General features: G+C 37.1%; 1 protein-coding gene across 2 annotated transcripts; it reads right to left on the reverse strand.

The window, feature by feature from the left end:
* Positions 1–1,370: 1,370 nt before the first annotated feature.
* Positions 1,371–16,218, reverse strand: LOC109108030 (phosphatidylinositol 3,4,5-trisphosphate 3-phosphatase and dual-specificity protein phosphatase PTEN-like). 2 transcript variants are annotated; one of them, XM_042773984.1, is made up of 10 exons: positions 15,380–16,218; positions 11,995–12,079; positions 11,760–11,804; positions 11,628–11,671; positions 9,180–9,418; positions 8,886–9,027; positions 8,069–8,137; positions 4,915–5,081; positions 4,197–4,520; positions 1,371–2,490 (listed from the first exon to the last, which is right to left on the reverse strand). In XM_042773984.1, exons 1-10 carry the CDS (start codon positions 15,462–15,464, stop codon positions 2,305–2,307), a joined length of 1,386 nt encoding a protein of 461 aa, XP_042629918.1. In that variant the 5' UTR covers positions 15,465–16,218; the 3' UTR covers positions 1,371–2,304. The 2 variants fall into 2 exon arrangements, with proteins under 2 accessions (XP_042629918.1, XP_042629919.1); XM_042773985.1 differs by lacking the exon at positions 8,069–8,137 and having other exon boundaries at positions 15,380–16,199.
* Between the last annotated feature and the right edge of the window lie 3,778 nt (positions 16,219–19,996).

Genomic DNA, 19,996 nt, shown 5'->3' on the forward strand with positions numbered 1-19,996 from the left:
ATTTATTTTTAATTTTTACTAGTAAATAGCTAATATTAAAGGGTTAAAACTCATTTTATATAGTTAAAAAAATTGGGGTCAGTAGACTTTTACATTGTTACAAAATTACATTTCAAATAAGTGCTGTTCTTTTGAACTTTGCTCATCAAAAAAATCTGGGGGGAAATCAGTTAGCATAATATTAAAAAGCACAGCTGTTTTCAACATCAAACATGTGTAAGAATAATTTCTGAAGGATCATGTGACACTCAAGACTGAAGTAATGGCTGCTGAAAATTCAGCTTTGCACATCACAGGAATAAATTACATTTTAAAATATATTAACGGAAAACAGTTTTAACAATTTTAAACTAATAATATTCCACAGTATTTCTGTTTACTGTATTTTTGATTAAAATAAACAGCCTTGGTGAGCACAACGTTCAATAATAAAAAGTCTTACCAACTCCAAATGGTAGTCCACAGTTTGTAATCATTGGAAAAAAAAACACTTTAAATTCTCCAATTTAGGCAACATTATAATGTACAGTTTGAAAACAAATGTAATCTTCAGTAAATAAAATTACCATGTATTGTTAGTGTTTTAAGGCTCAACTTGTTAGATGATGGCAAAGTAAACAATGCAGAGGAAGTGAGCATAAACTTAATATCTGACAAATAATAATAAAAAAAATTTGGTGTGTGTGTGCATCAGTATCAAAACTTCAAGCTATAATAGTTTATTGCACTATATATATATATATATATATATATATATATATATATATATATATATATATATATATATATATATATACATATATATACATATATATATATATATATAATTGTGACCACTTACAGGACATTGTGACCACTTACAGTATATATATATATATATATATATACATATATATACATATATATACATATATATATATATATATATATATATATATATATACATATATATACATATATATATATATATATATATACATATATATATATATACATATATTTACATATATACATATACATATATATATACATATATATATACATATATATATATATATACATATATATACATATATATATACATATACATATACATATATATATACATATATATATATATACATATATATATATATATATATATATATATACATATTTACATATATATATATACATATATATATATATATATATATATATATATATATAGATATATATATATATATATATATATATATATAGATATACATATATAATAACAATTACAGCTCGAATATATTTATTATATATATATATATATATATATATATAAAAACAATTACAGCTCGAATTTTTTATACTGACTTTTGTAAATTGATCTCAGACGACTGTTTAAGAGAGTTCTGACACTTCTGTTTTAATAAAAACACATCATATAGCATTTATTAAACATGGACACTGACTCCAATGACATGCACACCAATTTGTCCTTTAAATGTTGAGTGTTAACATTATTGCAAACACTGGTTCCCTGCGCTTTCATGTATTATATTTTTTATTATCTTAGGATAAAAAAGAAAAAAATAAAGAAAAAACACAGACAATTACATGGGATGTCGTGTTTTTCTGCATAATTTATCGTTATACACAGTGGGATGGGGGTGGGGTAGGTTGTGAGGCTAGGAAAAAGGAACGCTGGCGTGCCGTAGCCTTTGTACAACAGCCTAAAGGACTACGTACACCAGCAAACACCGCGCAGGAAGGGGTCAAAGGTCTTAGCGCCTGCAGACAGCACGAGAAGCATTCACAGTAAGGAGGGGAAGAGCGAGGGAGAGGGGGAGAGGGTGATTGCAGCACTGGCCTGGGTGAAGACAGGGAGAAGGAGAGATGTGTGTTCTGCTCTACCTCTCCTCCCCTCCCCTCTCCTCCCCTCGCCTGATTGCCTAGATTTGTAACGTCTTTGACACAAAAAAGGGATTTTATATACACAGAATAGCTACAGGACCCTCCCTCCCACCTCAGGCAACGGTGTTGTTATCCACACACAAAATTCATCATAATCAAAATGAAGTAAAACAATATATTGGTCAGGATATTTTTCTTCGTCTGTGATCAATGGCATTCGACACGGCTGTCCTCGAGCTGTTTTTAGGGGTAGAGGAGGAAGGGTCCTTTTCTCTTCAGTTTATTTTCAAGTTTTCTCCTTTTTTATTTCACTGGTGTTGGTTGGTTTTTCTTGTTTTTGTCCGGCATGTATTTGTTTGTGTATATGAATGTGTGTGTGTGTGTGTGTGTGTGTGTGTGTGTGTAGATGCCAAAAAGTGTTCAGACTTTTGTAATCTGTGCGTGTTGTTCCTCATCAAAAGGTTCATTTTCCGGATCGGAATCAGTGGTGTCTGAATAGCGGTAGTGATCGGGTTCATTATCACTCACATCTGGAGTGACAGAAGTTGAAGTGCTCGCTTCTGAGTTTGAGGGCTCCTCCACGGTCTTTGTGAAGTACAACTTTACCTGACAGAGACAAAAGATAGCATAAATATGCGTGATTCTTAATGTATGCATCAGTGTATATATATATATATATAGAGCTGTTCAAAAGTTTGGGATCAGCAAGACTTGTAATGTTTTTTTAAAAAAACAAAAAACAATAAACAAAGTCTCTTCTGCTCATCAAGGCTGCATTTATTTTAATAATCTTTTAGTAATCTTGCAAAATGTTATTACAATATAAAATAATGGTTTCTATTTTAATATCCTTTAAAAGAAAATGTATTTCTGTGATGCAAAGCTGAATTTCCATCAGCCATTAGTCCAGTTTAAAGTGTCATATGATCCTTAAGAAATCCTTCTAATGTGCTGATTTATTATTAGAATTATCAATGTTGGCAATAGTTGTGCTGCCACGTTTTTTTGGAAACGGCAATACTTTTTTCAGGAATCTTAGATGAATACAATGTTAAAAAGAACAGCATTTATTCAAAATATAAATATTTTCTAACCATATAAATCTTTGCTATCACTTCTTAAAAATTTAACATCCTTGCTGAATAAAATTTTTAGTTTCTTTCAAAAAAAAAAAAAAAAAAAAAAAAGAACAAAAATTTACTGACCCCAAACTTTTTTTAACTGTAGTGTGTATTGTTAGAAAAGGATTCTATTTTAAATAAATGCTCTTCTTTTTAACTTTTTATTTATCAAAAAATCCTGAACAAAAGTATCACAGGTTTCAAAAAGCAGCACAACAATTTCCAGCACTAATAAATCAGCATATTAGAAGGATTTCTGAAGGATCATGTGACACTGAATACTGGGCAAATGATGTAAATTCAGCTTTGCATCACATGAATAAATCAGATTTTAATGTATATTAAAACAGAAAAACTTTATTTTACATCATAATAATATTACACAATGTAAATTTTTTTCCTGTATTTTTGATCAAATAAATACAGCCTTGATGAGCATAAGAAACTCCTGTAAAAAAAACCTTAAAAATCGTTCTGACCCCAAACTTTTGACTGGTAGTGTATATACACACACACACACACTTGCTCTCCAAGGCTGCATTCGTTTCATCCAATTCAAATCAATAATGTTCAAATAACTGTTTTCTGTTTAAATATATTCAAAACTGTAATTTATTCCTGAAATTATTCTTATATGCTGATCTGGTGCCAGAAATTTTTTTTTCTTTGCATCAATGCTGAAAAATTTATGCTGCTTAATATTTTCATGGAAACCAAGATTAAATGTTTTTCAGGATTCTTGGATGATTAGAATTTTTTTTTAAATAAGTATTTATTTTATACACTTTTTTTTTTAATCATTTAAATGTAAATGTCACTTTTCATCAATTGAATGAGTCATTCAGAGAAAAATAACATACTGAGTAATATTTGGAAAGTCATGTGATCAACACCTTCAACCCAAGAGGACAAATAAATCATAACTGTAAGTGTACATCAGTTTAAACAAAAGTACTGAAGCTGCACAACTGAAATTAAAAACACATTCAATTACTTATTTTTTTTTTCAGACATTGCGATTTGAATTGTGATTTAAACATTAAAAAACCCACACTGCTGAAGTCCCATATTGCTGCAATATTTCAGCAATCTTGTGTCTCCAAATTAACTCATGTTTTACTGACAGTAGATGAGTTATTATAAAGCTACTTTGATCAATCCATTGTTCAGTATTGAATGGTGTGCCCTCACCTTGAAGTTGGGTGAGAAATATCGGTTAGCTTTGTCCTTATTGGCCTTATCCAAGTCGTTTTTCGTTAAGGTCAGAATCAAGTAGTCTTTATCTCCATCCGCTACTCCTGCTCGCTCTCCTCCCCTTTCTGCCCCCTTTTCTCTTTCAAATCCTCCCACTGCGATCCCTCGCTCCATCTCTCTCTCCCTCTCTGCCAGAGAACTCTGGCTCTGAGAGGAGAGGCTGTCCACATCGCTGACCACCGAACCATTCTCCACTTTCTCCCCAGCTTCCTCGGGACCCGGGATGAAGAATGTGTTTATCCAGAAATGGAACATTTTATCCTGCGAACGCACATGAGCACACAGCAAACGGTTTACATTTGGGCATTGGATGGCCAGAAATAGCAAGTGTTTACAAACACAAATACACATTCTAACAACAGCACTTATAAACACATTTATATAGAGCAGAAACACAAACACACACAGGACAGACATGCTCTGTTGGAAGAAAGAAAAAACTAAAATGAGGAAGCAAACATATTTAGAACAAGCACAAAAGGACGCAGTAGCTGCTAAAGCAAAGACCAAAGACATTAAACAATAGGAAAACCACAAACTGCCAAAAGGCAACGTCTCTCTGCAGACTTGGTAAAGGGGTCAAGATCCTGTGATACGGTGTGCCAAAAACATTATGGTATTGAGAGAAGGGTTATAAGTTTACACAAGAACTTACCTTCTTCATCATCTTGCTCAGTTTGTGGAAGAATTCCACTTTGATGTCGCCACAAACTGGAAGAGGCTGAGGGAACTCAAAGATCATGTGCTTATCTTCCCTCCGTGTGTGGGCTGGGTTTGACGTGTGGATTTTTACCTTCAACTGATACACAACGAACTGAGGGTCTGTTAGACAGAACAGAGAGATGGGGAGAGTGAGAAAGAGACGGAGACAGGGAGGAAGAGGAGAATGGTGGGAATAAATTTAAAATGAGAAAGAGAAAATAAAAGGAAAAGGCAAAAGAATTGTATTGAGGAAAGAGGAAATAAAGAAAGGTGTTAATTATCAAGAAGCCCACACTAAGTGAAATAACTCCACCGCCAGTTCTGACATCCTCAGTCAAGGCAATGTCAGTGATTAGGAACGGGGCTGATGCAAAGGGAGATATGGATGTCAAAAGTACTGACTTCGGACGATATCAGCATTTCCCGCTAGCATTTTGAGCGGATTCTTAAACACCTCTGATTGGCCACTGTTTGAAAATGTTTTTGAAAGCTGTGTCAGTGGATCAGTCTATGAGCAGATATATTAGGGATCTGCTGAAAGAAGCGCTCCTGTGTGTATCTGTGCAAACGCTCAGTGAAGAGCGTGAAGAAGCGATGATCACTGTAGCCAATCACAGACATATCTGTTGAGCGTGTAAACACAATGACCAATCAGAGGTTTTTAGGAATCCGCCGAACAGCACTCAAAATGCTAGCGGGAAATGCTGATATAGTCACATTTTTAAAAATTTCTGTACCGACTGATAGGGTTGAGTATTGTTTGAATTTTTTCAATTCTGATTCTTATCAATTCCTAATTTTTGATTCCAATAAAATAAAAAAAATCCCCAAAAAAAAAAAAGTCAAACACTTAGGTGTCAAACATATTTATTCTGTCTTTTCACAAAATATTCTGTTGCAGCTGAATAACATCAGCAAAACTCAGCAACCTACTGAGCACTTAGGCCTACAAGAGGAACATTTGCCTATGGTTTTAACAAAATACCACAGCAAAAACTAGACTAACATAAATTTAAAAAATTAATTGGTTAAAGACAAGTAGACAGCAGTAATAAAAAAGGGGCAAAAAAACATTTTGCAATATAAATAAGTCCAATAAATCCGGTTACACACGTGTTTTCTTTCGTGTCTGTTTACGTTCACTTCAGACAAAAAACAGCTGTGTTTACAAGGATACAGACGCAATTTTGTATTTATTGCTTGCAAGATATGAAAGATTCCCCAGAAATACCTTTTCTGCAGTGGAAATACACTGAACGGTTTGAAAACGAATACGGTCCATGACACCCGCACCGGGATCATGTTCTCTATGCTAGTTCTTTCCCTTCCTGCGCTTAAATCATTTAAAATCAAATGAAAATGCGAACACGAGAATCGTTAAGTGGAATCGAAATGCATGTTTTATCGAATATCCATAACCAAGCCTACCGACTGGTACTGAAGTCGTTACTTTTGACAATCCTAAAGGGAGAAATGCATCCAAGAACAAGCACCCAGCCACCAAACCCCTGCATGCACCCAGCACAGTCAGCATGTAACACAGGGAGGTTCTTGTTTGAAATAAGTACACTAGGTGTGCGGCATGACAGTACATTGTCAACTAATAGATTGTTTTTCTATTTACACACACTACTGTTCAAAGGTAAAAAATAAATAAATAATTAGTTTTTGTTTTTGTTAAAGCAAGTATACATTAAATTGATTAGGTAAAGACTTTTACACTGACACAAAAAAAAGAAAAATTATTTCAAATAAAAACTTACTTTGAACTATTCATTATAGAATCATGAAAATAATTTATCTTGATTTCCACAAAAAATTCAACTATGTTAAAAAGGTTTTACCACTCGCAAACTTTTTACTAGGTAACTAACCGGTAGTACATATTTAACATTGTAAAAAATTAAATAATTAGTAACAATAATGTAATAGTAAAAATAGTACATTTACTTAAATGGATACTCCACCCCAAAATAAAAATTTTGTCATTAATCACTTACCCCCATGTCGTTCCAAACCCATAGAAACTCTGTTTATCTTCGGAACACAATTTAAGGTATTTTGGATGAAAACCTGGAGGCCTGACACTGTCCCATAGACTGCCAAGTAAATAACAGTGTCAAGGTCCATAAAAGATATGCGCTATTTTATTTCAAATCAAAGCTAAATACATGTAGAAACAGCGCATTCTTGTGGTGCGGATGACACAGAAGAGCATATGCAGCATATGGTGATATGTAGAGACACAGAGGAGACCATTGACAAAGTAATTTATCAAATAAAGTCGTTATTTTTGTTTTCTTCGCTTACAAAAAGTGTTCCCGTCGCTTCATATAACCCAGATTGCACCTCTCATGGCAGATGGAATATTCTGACGACGACTTTCATACCTTTTATGGACCTTGACACTGTTATTTACTTGGCAATCTATGGGACAGTCTCAATCCTCCCGGTTTTCATCCAAAATATCTTAAATTTTGTTCCGAAGACGAACGGAACAAAATTTTTATTTTGGGGTGGAGTATCCCTTTAAGACTATAATAAATTTGATACTTTAAACATTTAATTCATAGTTTTTACATGACGTCACACCCTTACAGGAACGCCCACCTGGAGGGCAAAACAAGGTCAAAATCACATTAAACTTCCACTTTCACATAAAATTTTAGAATGTACCGCTATTTTTAGTGATTAAAATATTGCGGCTGGTGCTTTATATGGATTGCTAATGGCTAGTGACTGAAAACTAAGAATTCACCAGTATTTAATTTCCATACCACTACCATAAAATAAATCATACCATGATATGAAATTTAAGTCATACCGCCCACTTAATGCACAGCAAATTTATTCAAAGAGACATTTATAATTCTATCTCTGTAAGAAAACTGATGTTTTTTGTTCTTGATGAAAATAGAGCATCTCTATGGGTTTTAGAGCAGATAAAATATTTAGGACTTCTTTCTACCTGTTTTTGGGCTCCTGCCTGAAAGAGACTACAGCAATAAATGCTGTACTGAACTGTACTGAATGCAGTACAGGGCAGGGCCTGTCTGACATTTGAAGATATTTCCCTTAAGAGTAGTAGTAAAGTAATGCCATTTTACCCCAGTGCCAGTTGCCTTTCTTGAAGCCCTGGGGATTCACCTCACTCCTGTTTTTTACAGTACTGTCCCCTTAGAGAGAGAGAAGGAAGTTAAACACCATCACCATCAGCCTGGCCAAGAGCTCGGCTGCACCGCACTGGCCCTGGCATGACAGCCATCTCTCTCAAACACACACACACACACACACACAAGATCTGGAAATCTGGAGTCTACCTCTGAATCATGGGAGTTCTGAGACTGAATCTGCACTTTTAGTTCCAATTTTGATACATAAAGAACTTCCCAAAAATGGGTGTAATGTAGGGTGCAGTTCGGGTTGGCGTTCAGCCTGGCTGTGGCGCACAGTTCCACGAACATGAACAAAACATGGAATAGCACATTATGTATGAATGGGGGAATGGGAAGACAGAGGGCGCGATCTGTGATGTCATTATACGCGAGACTGTGTTGTGGGCTGCAGGAGCTGATATGTCAGAACAGAGTCCTCAAGGGAAATTTTTAAAGAAAAGAAAACAGGAACAGAGAAAGACAGCGTACCCATGAGTGTTAGTGTTAGGGACATAGCCAAAAGATGTGGTACAGGATTAAAATGGCAAACACAATGGCAGGTCCTTGTGAGTGTGACCACAACCCCACATGACAACATAACCAGGTCAGTTTTATCAAATAACACACTTTCAAAACATCTCAGGCTTTTGTATGTATAACATAAATACAAATATGCTTTTAAAATCACTTTACTACACAACATCATTCCAAAAAGCTGAATTGTGACATTGTCATGTTTAAGACAAGGTTAAAGGAGAATAAGACTTACTGCAGTTTCCCCCACTGAACATCGGCAGAGTCTGGAATACCATTTTATGGAAGAGGAGAGCAATGGGTTTATATTCCAGCTTGTTCTTCAGCAGGTAGCTGTAGTAATACACATACCTGCGCTGGCTGGGAATGGTGACCCCCTGAAAAAGAAAAAGGAAAATGGCTTAGTGACTTACAGGGAAAAATGTTTGTGTTCCATTAAAACTTGGGAATGTTAAATAGCTGTAATACCTCTTCTTCAGTACAACAGCAGTTACGCATCATAAATAGAACAAAGAAACAAACGTTGTACCTTTTTATCCCTGGTCCTGACTTCCCCATAAAAGTCCAGTGCTTCTTGTGCCTCTGAGAACTTCCTGCGATGCAACAGGTAGGCGCATATCATGACCCCCGTGCGACCTTTGCCTGCCTTGCAGTGGATGGCTGCCACGTGGCTCTCATCTTCAGACAGCCATTGGTCGAGATCCTCGCAGAAGGGCTTTATTAATTCCAACTGTGGCGGGTTATGGTCCTCAAAGGGATATTGAGCCACTAAAGACAAAAAGATTTAAGATTTAGTACTCAGGAGATTTTTGAATTACCTTTATAATCCTTCAGAATAGGACAAAGAATTAAAACATAATGCTTGAGAATACACCGGTATTGATATCATGAAATACTGATAACATGTTAACACTACACATTTGATAATATGGTAAATTATCTGGTTGACACTCAAAGTAGGTGGCAATATTGGACCTTAAAGGGATAGTTTACCCAAAAATGACAATTTGATATTTATCTGCTTAACCCCAGGGCATCCAAGATGTAGGTGACTTTGTTTCCTCAGTAGAAGCCAAACCAAGATTTTAAACTCAAACCGTTGCAGTCTATCACTCTTATAATGTAAGTGAATAGGAATCACAGCTAAAACATACAATATAATATTTACTCAAACAAAACCAGATTAAACCCTGCGGCTCGTGACGATACATTGATGTGTAAAGACAGAAAACGATCAATCTGTGCAAGAAACTGAACAGTATTTATATAGGTTTTTTTCCCCTCTGATTCACGCAATGTCCGAACTGTTAACACTACCCTACCAAGTATTGAGTACATGTACAGTAAATGAACATACTTTCCAAAAGGCCAACAATTCACTAAAAAATGTTTTTTTTTTTATTGGTCGTATTCTTATGACGTATTCTAATTTGTTGAGATAGTGTATCGGTGGGTTTTTGTTAAATGAGAGCCAAAATCATCACAATTAAAAGAACCAAAGACTTAAACTACTTCAGTCTGTGTGCGTTGAATTTATTTAATACACGAGTTGAATTACTGAAATAAATTAACTTTTCCACGACATTCTAATTTATTCAGATGCACCTGTATGTGCATTACCGGCACCTATCTCTCAAATGGACCATTTGAGAGAAAGGTGGCGGAAATGCACTTATAAGTCTGCGATCCGCCATAAAGGCATAGGAGAAGACACTCAGGAGAGTTATGACAGTTCGTTCGTTTGTTGTCTTTACACATCAATGTATCGTCATGAGCCGCAAAGTTTAATTTGGTTTTGTTTGAGTATTTTTTTGTTTGTTTGTTTTATTGTATGTTTAGCTGTGATTCCCATCCACTTACATTATAAGAGTGATAGACTGCAACGGTTTGAGTTAAAAATCTTGGTTTGTGTTCTTCTGAAGAAACAAAGTCACCTACATCTTGGATGCCCTGGGGGTAAGCAGATAAACATCAAATTTTCATTTTTGGGTGAACTATCCTTTTAATGTAAGTTGCCACCTGTCAAGAAACACAAAAAAGACAACGATATGACGCACAAAATCATGTCGGAAGAGATGACAGATGAAGGCAAGACACTCTGGCGGCATCTAAAAAAATGTGCTTATTTTTTTGAAACGCGTCAAAAAAAGATGTTAGACATGTTCTGAAGGAACTGTTGATCAATTATTTTGAATGGTTTTTCTAGTCCGCTTCACTCATACTTTGAGGGCTATCCAAAAAAAAAAAATAAATAATAATAATAATACCATTATTGCGACTTCTTTTGGCCATAACAATCATGTAATGAAAATCTGATATTGTGACAGCCCTGGTCACTAACTAAAACAGACATCAAAACAGTTGCTTTTTGTGTTTTTAATAAACAGCAGAAAAGCTTCCGCAATTCAAATTTAAAAAAAAACAACAACATTTTTTTTTTAACAGTTTCAGGTTAGGGAAGACTTGACACCAAGTGTTGCTTCCTTGTCACTGCATGTGATTAGCACAAAACTCATTCCTAAAAGCTAAATCTGCACAACAATTTCCCATCAATAACCATCAATAACAAACCATCTCATCAAACAACTGAAGCAGACACTCAAATATCAGTTAAATATGATGTGTTATATATAATGTGTGATATTAACTGTGGACAAAGCAAATGTTAAAATGTGCCACCCCTCATCTCTTTCTAAAATCCTGTATTGTACTCTGAATCTAAAAAAAAAAAGAACTGTGCTTTATCATACATGAGGCAATTTTCGGTCAACTCTGATCACCCAAAATCTGTAGACTAGCTAAGACTTTCCGTAACTTTCCAACTCCATTCCAGACTGCAAATCAGGGCAAATGTTATGTAGTGTATTCCAGCCTTAAAAATCAAACTGAAAGTACTTGCCATCACCACTTTTCAGACAAAAAACAAAAACCCCAAAAGCTCCAGTTTAAAAATTAAAATGAAAGTAGAAGTACTCACCCCTACAATTGAATTTGGATGCATCGTAGTGTCGTTCAGCACATCTGGAAGGAAAAGCACAGCTCTGAGCACCAATAATCTTACAATAATAACTCATATTGTGAATTTAACCAAAAATAACCAAATACTTACAGATTATAAATTTTATAATGATGTTTGTGCTTCGAATCTAGGAATCTGAAAAAAAAAAAAAAAAAAAAAACACCACCATATGAGAAAACCTGAAATGACAGTATATTCTTTTGGAGACTGTGGTTGACAATGTTTAACTTAAGAAAAGACTTTAACGTCAAATTTAAAGTGGGATGAACTAGAAGAAAAAAAAAAAAAAGAGCTAGAGATTTTGCGTTTTTCCAATTGGACTTACCGAACCACATCATCTATATTGTTTCTGTAAACTCCCTCCAACCGTTCTGCAGGGAATCCCATGGCAATGATATTTGGGTAGATGTCTCATATGCTAGTTAAGGAAAATGAAGTGACTGTACAACACTTCACAAGATTTAAGTTAAGATTATACTCACAAGTGACAAGAACAAAAACAAGATGAACATCAAAAAGATGGCAAGACATTTTCGCAGCAACATAAACATGGAACGATATTGCATGTTTGGACAGAGATTCCCCTGAATGCTGAAAAAAAAAGACAAAAAGTTCAGATGGCCTGTAGCTTACCCAAGACTTCAAAATCAACAAGCAGAAAACAAAGGTAAAACTTGTGATACAGATGCTCAGCTGTCTGTAAAGTGTAAATGTCACACTCTCACCATCATCATTATGCATTGACCTTTTAGCAAAGCGTCAGACCGTAGGCACAAGAGTGTCTGCACTTTCTACCTACACAAACCAGGTCAAACAGCTGCACAACTCTCAGCTACACCAACCAGGTCAAAGGTCACCAAGCAGCTAGAGCACTCAAATGCAGCTCACATGTAATCATGCAGCCTTTCTGACATGGAGAGACAAAGCGGTCTCCTCACAGAGCCTTATTCTCGTCCACTCTTTCATTTCTCACTTCCCTTGCTTGCTGTGCATCTGCAGGCATTTCTACTGTATGCTCTCGCACCCATGATGTGTGCAGACTCTGGGGGATGTTCACACCTCAACCACAACACGGAGGAGAAAGAGGGAGATAAGCAGGGCTTCTCTGTTCTGTTCATTTCCTGTCATACACTGTCAGAATAGAAAGCCAGAAGCTTTTGAATTGGATGAGTCACGCTTATTTTTAGCCCAATTCCTTTAAAACAGTTAGCGACTCATGCATCATAACTACTGTTAAAGAAATCTAAAGCACTAAAATAGCTGGTGCTCAAAACCAATATACCCTGGAAAAAGCAAAAGGTGGATGAATGTGCACAGTATTGTACATGGAAAGGAAAATGGCATGTTTTTAAGGTTAGCACACCTCGAAACAAGATGGATGATGAACAAAGCATTTAGAAGGATTCTCAAATCACAGTAGGACAATATAAGACCCTCCGACATCAAAATTAATAATCAAACTTCTTGCAAACAACCTTGTTGTTTAATCGGTAACTGCAATACTGCAAGGCAACTGCAAACTGTATTGTGCACTCCTACACCATCATAGTAACAATCACCACAAGGTTGCATGTGTTTTGGCGATGCCATTCATTGTCTTGTGTACATTTTTTGTAAGTAAAGATGAAACTTCAATGTGAATAAAATATACAATCAACCAAGGCATGTTCTTTATGTGTAAGTAACATACCACAGACAGCGGAACAATATATCTGCATTGCATCCCTCTCCTTCAGCTGCTAAGCAGTATCTCAGTGTCAAGCAAGCAATGTACACACACACAGTCACACTGACAGAGCCAGTGGTTTTAACATGTAAACCATTTCCACCCAGAATGCTAAAACACCCTCCACCCATTCTGAACATAGCTGCATACTAAAATGACACTTAAACCACTCACACAGACTAAAAATAAATCTCAGAAATCAAGCAAGAAAGTAAATCTTTCAATGTTCTACAGCAACAGAGAGCACACTCATTTAAATAAATATCTATGATGAAGAGACTACGGCATTAAACATCTGCAGCTCTGACCGCTTGTATGACATTTGACCTTTCCCAGCATGCTCAGTACGCCAGTGGTGTAGCTTTGCAAAACCAGAGGGGAGATTTAATGCAGCGAGGGGAAAAGCCAAGGGTGGACAACCATGACCATCAGAGTTTAACAATGACCAGCTGGAGTTTTCGATTATTTAGAAAAACCCCATAAGTTAGAATTTATCAACCTCACTTACGAATCTGATAGATTGCTCTTATACCTGCCATCTCACCCCATTTAAAAATGCTTGTCTAAGACAACAGCAGGCCATTTACTGTCAAACACCTGACCTGCCACACTTCCTCAAATCTACGAGGCTTAGCAGCAGTAAAGTCAAACAGCTTGCTGCTGCAAAAACTGCACGGAACAATCACATCTGCTACATTCTCGGAAATGTGAGTTAAAAAGACCTCACACTTTACCTACATTCCCTTGCACTAACGGTGTTTGCACACAAGGGCCAAATTGTTAAAACAAAAGGCTGTCTGATATTGGCCAAATGAAAATGAGGAAGAGCAAATGGAGACCTAACATAATTCCTTCAATAGTCACGATGAGTTCACAATCAAAAGGGAATTTCCACCAAACTTCTGTTTTTCTGTTAACAATAAAATATCCCTTTTGTTTTATGGATTAATAACACATCATCAACCAGGCCAATCTGACTAATCAGCCGACATATGGACGTTTTGAGAGTCAGTGGAGATTAGTCAGATCCTAATTTAACTGACAGCTTTGTCGATTTATATTAAATCATTTCTGTTTTCAAAGTTTTCATCAATTTTGTGTAAAACTAGTTCACAGGCATCTCTATGATATATATCAGCCACTAACCAACATGCTTTCAAGAGTTTTTCAATGGCCGATATCGGTCAACCACTTTTACTGATAAAGTAAACAAAATGTTTATCTTTCGTACATCAGAATCATTACCATAATTTATCATTTGCCCACAGCATATGGACTTGATGACAAAGCAGGTGACATGCTGACCTAGACACATGACTGAGTAATTACCTTTTTGATAGGCTAAAGACGTTCAATATTTTATTGTAACGAAGACCGAGTTGGACATTCTATGGAGTCACAGGACATCCCGGCCAACTCAACTTATCTTCACAAGTGTGTATAGAAAGAGTTTTAAGAATGGCAAGGTTTGAACACACTCCACACTGCATTGTCCACTAAGTCCACTGAAAAGACCTCTCATGTATTTACATGATCAATAGTACTGTCATTAGATAATGGAAGAAATCACGGATTTGTCAATACACACTGATTCGTTCAATCTCTTCAGTAAACTGTTGTGATTGTTGTGCTAAGCACCTATAGAAGCTGTCAAACAGCAAAACGCACTGATGTTCAACAAAATGACAGGGCATCCCATACTGTATGTAAAACTGGCAGACTGTAAAGAGAGTAGCTGTCAAACCAGATATCTGCATCCTAAAAAAAGATATTTCGTTATTAGGACAGTAAGAGCGTCATGACTAAGCATTTAAAAAGGGTTTGCCTAACATATACAAAGACATTAGGAGGAGGAAACCATGTAGGGACAGCATACCCATCATTCTCACAAAGCTCTGACGTTTACACGATATGACACATATATTTAACATAAAGCGAAAAGAAAAATTAAAGTAGCTTAGACAGTAAATAGGAGTAAGGATACATGTTAAGTCCAAATCGAACCCATCTTCTTGGTAGCGCCTCTTATTCCGACTGACTATTTCTTTAATTTTTGCAGCCATTGCCATGACAGCAGATCAAAACACTTCAGTTTTATTCCCGGTTTATTGTTAGAAAGGGGGTTAACGTTATGTTTGCTCGGAATGGCTCCGTGCCCCTTCTCACCCTTGAGTGTATATGTGTGCTCGCGCGGGCTGGCCCGGTGGGTTTCGCGCAGCGGGCCGGATTACAGCTTTTCGCAGACGGGCCTCTATCCGCTCCGGCGCAGCAGGCCCGACTCTATCGGTCCCGATCGCTCAGTCCTCCGAGCTGGTGAAAAGGTCCTCCGATCCCGCGGCCCGGTCAATCCGGGATGCATCCGATACAGTAACAACAATAGTAAGGCAGAAGTCTGTGTATCCGGCGCACGCGCCGTGATCAGGTCCAGAGAGAGGAGCGAATCCTCTCCATCTCCACGCGAAGAAAACACACAGGCGAGCCTTTCCCGACTAGCATCGCCCGCTAGCCACCACTGCTAAACCGCCCCCCCTCAAAACCCTCCTAACGAATGATCATCGTCGTCGCTGGATGGCCAAGTTGGTTCCGTGAAAAATGACAACTGCCAGTCTCCACCTGAGCTGTGTGTTAGATATACGACGGTAGCCGTTGGGGAAGAGTGAAGATGTGCGGTTTATCGGCGGGACTCATCTCTCCTCAGTGCGCTCCGCTTTCAAACTGCCATCATGGCTTCCCACGGAGGAAAAAAGAACGTAAATCCGGCACGTTTACCCAGAGAGAAAAAACATATCTTTCCGCCACGAACAGAAATAGTGCGCGGACGCGTGCCGTTTAGTGTTAGAAATAAGCGATACGAGCAGTCGCTTTTAAAAATATCAGCTGAAGGAAAAAAAATTAAACGAGGGGAGTTCCAAAGCGCAGTGCTGATAAAGCGACATTCGAGTAGAAGGGCGGAAGGATATGAATGTGAGGATGTAGGTGGTGCTTCTCCCTGTCAGAGCGGTCACGTGCGCGCACGGTGTTGGTACATTGTTTCGTTACGTGCAGAGCGCTGGTCTCACCCCCACATACAGCCAATAGAATGAGTAACCTATATTTTCGTAGATGATTTAACAGCGGAGTCTGTGGGCCTCGAGGGTCCCTGATGGTGCACCGGGGGTCCACGGAGAAGATAAATAAAACATAATTTTCTTGCATTCTCATTGCATTTATAACTATTAACTTATTTCCATCTTTAAAACTAATGCAGTGGTTCTCGACCGTTTTGACCCCATTATCGACAACAGGGCACCCTCTTATTGAGGATAAGAATAAAAAACAAACGAACAAACGAACAAAACAAAAAAAAAAAAACATGTTTTACTCACAATTTCTACCCGATATCATATTTTAGAGCTGTGGTGTAAAAATGCATATTCATTATAAAATGACCATGTCGTTTTAAGATTTTATTTACACGTCTTTCTGGGTCTAGAAATCACACTGGGAAAATTAATTAATTAATTTAAATTTAAATTATTGATCTTGAGGCCTCTTGGAAGTTTGCTTGGATGAAAAGCACTTAAGTAATGATCTGTTAAGCAATCATTGATACTTGATTATTGTTAATATTGTTCAGCAAATAGTTATGTAAATGTTTATAAGTTATAATTAAGGTTTTTTATATATATTCTCTGGGTTGACAGAGTCTGCAATGCATGATGTCCCTGTATCTATAAGATTTTTTTAGTGTGTTAGAGTTAGGCCTGCTTACAACAAAAAACTACCACATTAAACATCTTCAGCAGCATTTTGAGAAATATGAGGACATAGGGTCAGGTCATTTAAGAGCCATTTGGTGTAGGTTCAAAAAACACATACTGTACATTATTGTTTCTCCTCTATGCCCCGCCTTTCTGATTTTTACAAGTCTCATCGCTCTGAAAAGCGAGGTGTGTTGTGTGTGTTGTGATTGGCTGAATGCCTCAAGCGTGTGACGGAAATGTTACGCCTCATAATATATTGTGGTGCCTTGTCCGGCCAGAGCAACGAGACATAAACATAAAACCCATTATAAACGTGATATAAACATGATTTCTATTTGTGTCTTCTTTTGGAAGGCCAAACAAAGTAGTTTCGCTTTCTCAACGAAACAGCGTCACACACCGCGGCCTTGAGTGAGCAGAGGCCGGAGGCATAGAGTGAGCCGCGGCCGGCTTGAGTGAGCAGAGGCTGGAGGCCTAGAGTGAGCCGTGGTCTAGAGTGAGCCGCGGCCGGCTTGAGTGAGCAGAGGCTGGAGGCCTAGAGTGAGCCGTGGTCAAGAGTGAGCCGCGGCCGGCTTGAGTGAGCAGAGGCTGGAGGCCTAGAGTGAGCCGTGGTCTAGAGTGAGCCGCGGCCGGCTTGAGTGAGCAGAGGCGGGCAGCTTGAGAACGGTGCGGCAGGCGGTTTCTACGAAGGAGCGTACCTTGTGCTTGTGGCAACCACATGTGACGACACCGGGCTGGATGCCGCTTCGTCCACGGTGAAAACATATTCTGTGATCCACAGTGCAAAGTTGATGTATTTCCTCAGCGACCAGCACGGGTCAGCTCTAGGCATGACGAAGCGGATATTGTCCTCTTTTGGAAGGCCAAACAAAGTAGTTTCGCTTTCACAGTGAAACACACAGCGTCTATATGACATGGAGGCGGCAGCAACGACAATAAAGCATAAAATAAAATAAAGCATTAATGTAAATATTAAATATTAAAATAATAACAAAAAGTTAGAGTTGAAACACTTGTTAGTAAAATTACTAACTGGAAATAAATAAACTTAAATAAAAATAAATTAAACCTAAACAGTAATATTTTCTATAAATTAAAAGCTATTTAAAAAAATATTAATAAATATTATAAAAGTATATAAATAACACTAAAATAACACTGATATAAAAATGTGTCTATTTCAACATGAAATAAGTGATATACAATTTTATGGGGTCTTTAAACCCATTCAGCACTCAGTAAGATCCTAAAAACCTTTTATTAACCCAGAGTTTAACAACCTTGTTCCTAGAACACTTCTTGCAGTCTCCCAAATCAAACACACCCGTTTCAACTTGTTAGTACTCCAAGACTTAAAATGAGCAAGGGAGACATCCAAAAAGTGTTATGGGGGGTGGGGGCACTAGATTTAGGGAAATGGGTGAGTGTGTCCTGTCCTTAACCCAGAGTAGGTCTCTGTGCCTCTGGCGGCTTATTTTCTAGATGCTTGTTCCCTGGGAAAATCCATGCCACACATTCTCTGCATACTCACTGTAACCTTTTCAGAATTGCACAGCACTGCACCAGCAGTTAGCAGATTTAAATAGGGTTACAACATATTGAATCTAATGCTCTCATCCGCACTAAGTCTAGTTGGGAATCTCCTAAATCCATTTGGGAATGCCTAGGGTCTAGCGGAACACACTCACAGCCCTGCTCCCTAAATCCATCCATCCGTCATTTTAGGATTTATTCACCCATAACAGATTTTGAGACTATATGTTCTAGGGCGCATCATGGCTGCATTCGGCCTATGACCTCATATAAACCAATTATGAACTGCATTTTGAATCATTAAGGAATTAAAATCTCCACAAAACAGCTTGCTTATGTACTGTAACTGTTAGCTTAAGTTATATTTCAGGACTCAACGCTAAGGAGTTTTTCTACTATAAATTAAATATAGATTAATAATTATTAAAACTACAAAGTTACTCGACTAGACGGGTATTTTGACATGCTTGTATGTATTTGTCCATTCAAGCGCAAGCACGAACTGTGTGCACATGAGTACTGAATGTTATCTTTTTGCTTGAATGCTTTAAGAACATGTGCAAATGATAAACTTTTGTGACAAGCGTCTTTTACACTGGCCTGGCAAGTCCTTATTGTCGAGCCCTGTGTTTGCATAATTTTTCCCATGGTGCTATGTGGGTTGTGTACACTGGTGACCACAAGATGGCAGTAGAGAGTCAATATTTACGTGGATGTGTACAGCATTACTCATTTACTCAATCCATCTCTTAAATGTAACTTTTGCCCTTGTTTCAGAGAACAGAAAGCAAGCTGTACGTACAGTCACGCACTGTGAACATCTAAAATCAGCCACATGATCAGAATTATGTTATCACATTGAAAAGCTTTAATTAAAAGAGATAAGATAAACAGAATAGCCAAATAACATTATATTGCATTTGCTGTTAAATCTTTAATAAAACAATGTTATTCATTATTGTCTTTGAATGAATAAAATAAATAGTTTCCCTAGTATGCTTTCCGGAATATGATCCCCAGATAGCAGCCCCTTTTTTTTTTGGGGGGGGGGGGGGGGGGGGTTCAGTAAGATTTTTTAAAAGAAAATAATATATTTAGCAAGATACATTAATCAAAACTGACAGAAAAGAAGTTTATATTGTTACAGAAAATTTCATCAAAGAATATTGTAAAGTTATCAAAGTTTCCACAAAAATATTAATCAGTACAACTGTTGTCAGCATTTATTATAATAAGAAATGTTTCTTGAGCACCAAATCAGCATATTACAATGATTTCTGAAGGATTATGTGAGACTGAAAACTAATGCGATGGCTACTGAAAAT

This window comes from Cyprinus carpio, chromosome A17, assembly GCF_018340385.1.
Source record: "Cyprinus carpio isolate SPL01 chromosome A17, ASM1834038v1, whole genome shotgun sequence".
Classification (NCBI taxonomy): Eukaryota; Metazoa; Chordata; class Actinopteri; order Cypriniformes; family Cyprinidae; genus Cyprinus; species Cyprinus carpio.

What these genes read in the sequence shown, in the direction of transcription:
- LOC109108030 (XM_042773984.1), bottom strand. Translation starts at nt 15,464, where the DNA reads ATGGCAATGGCTGCAAAAATTAAAGAAATAGTCAGTCGGAATAAGAGG. An exon ending in AATATAGATGATGTGGTTCG is followed by an intron (nt 11,805 to 11,994) that starts GTAAGTCCAATT and finishes TTTTTTTTTCAG; the next exon opens with ATTCCTAGATTCGAAGCACA. An exon ending in TGAGCAAGATGATGAAGAAG is followed by an intron (nt 4,521 to 4,914) that starts GTAAGTTCTTGT and finishes GTGCGTTCGCAG; the next exon opens with GATAAAATGTTCCATTTCTG.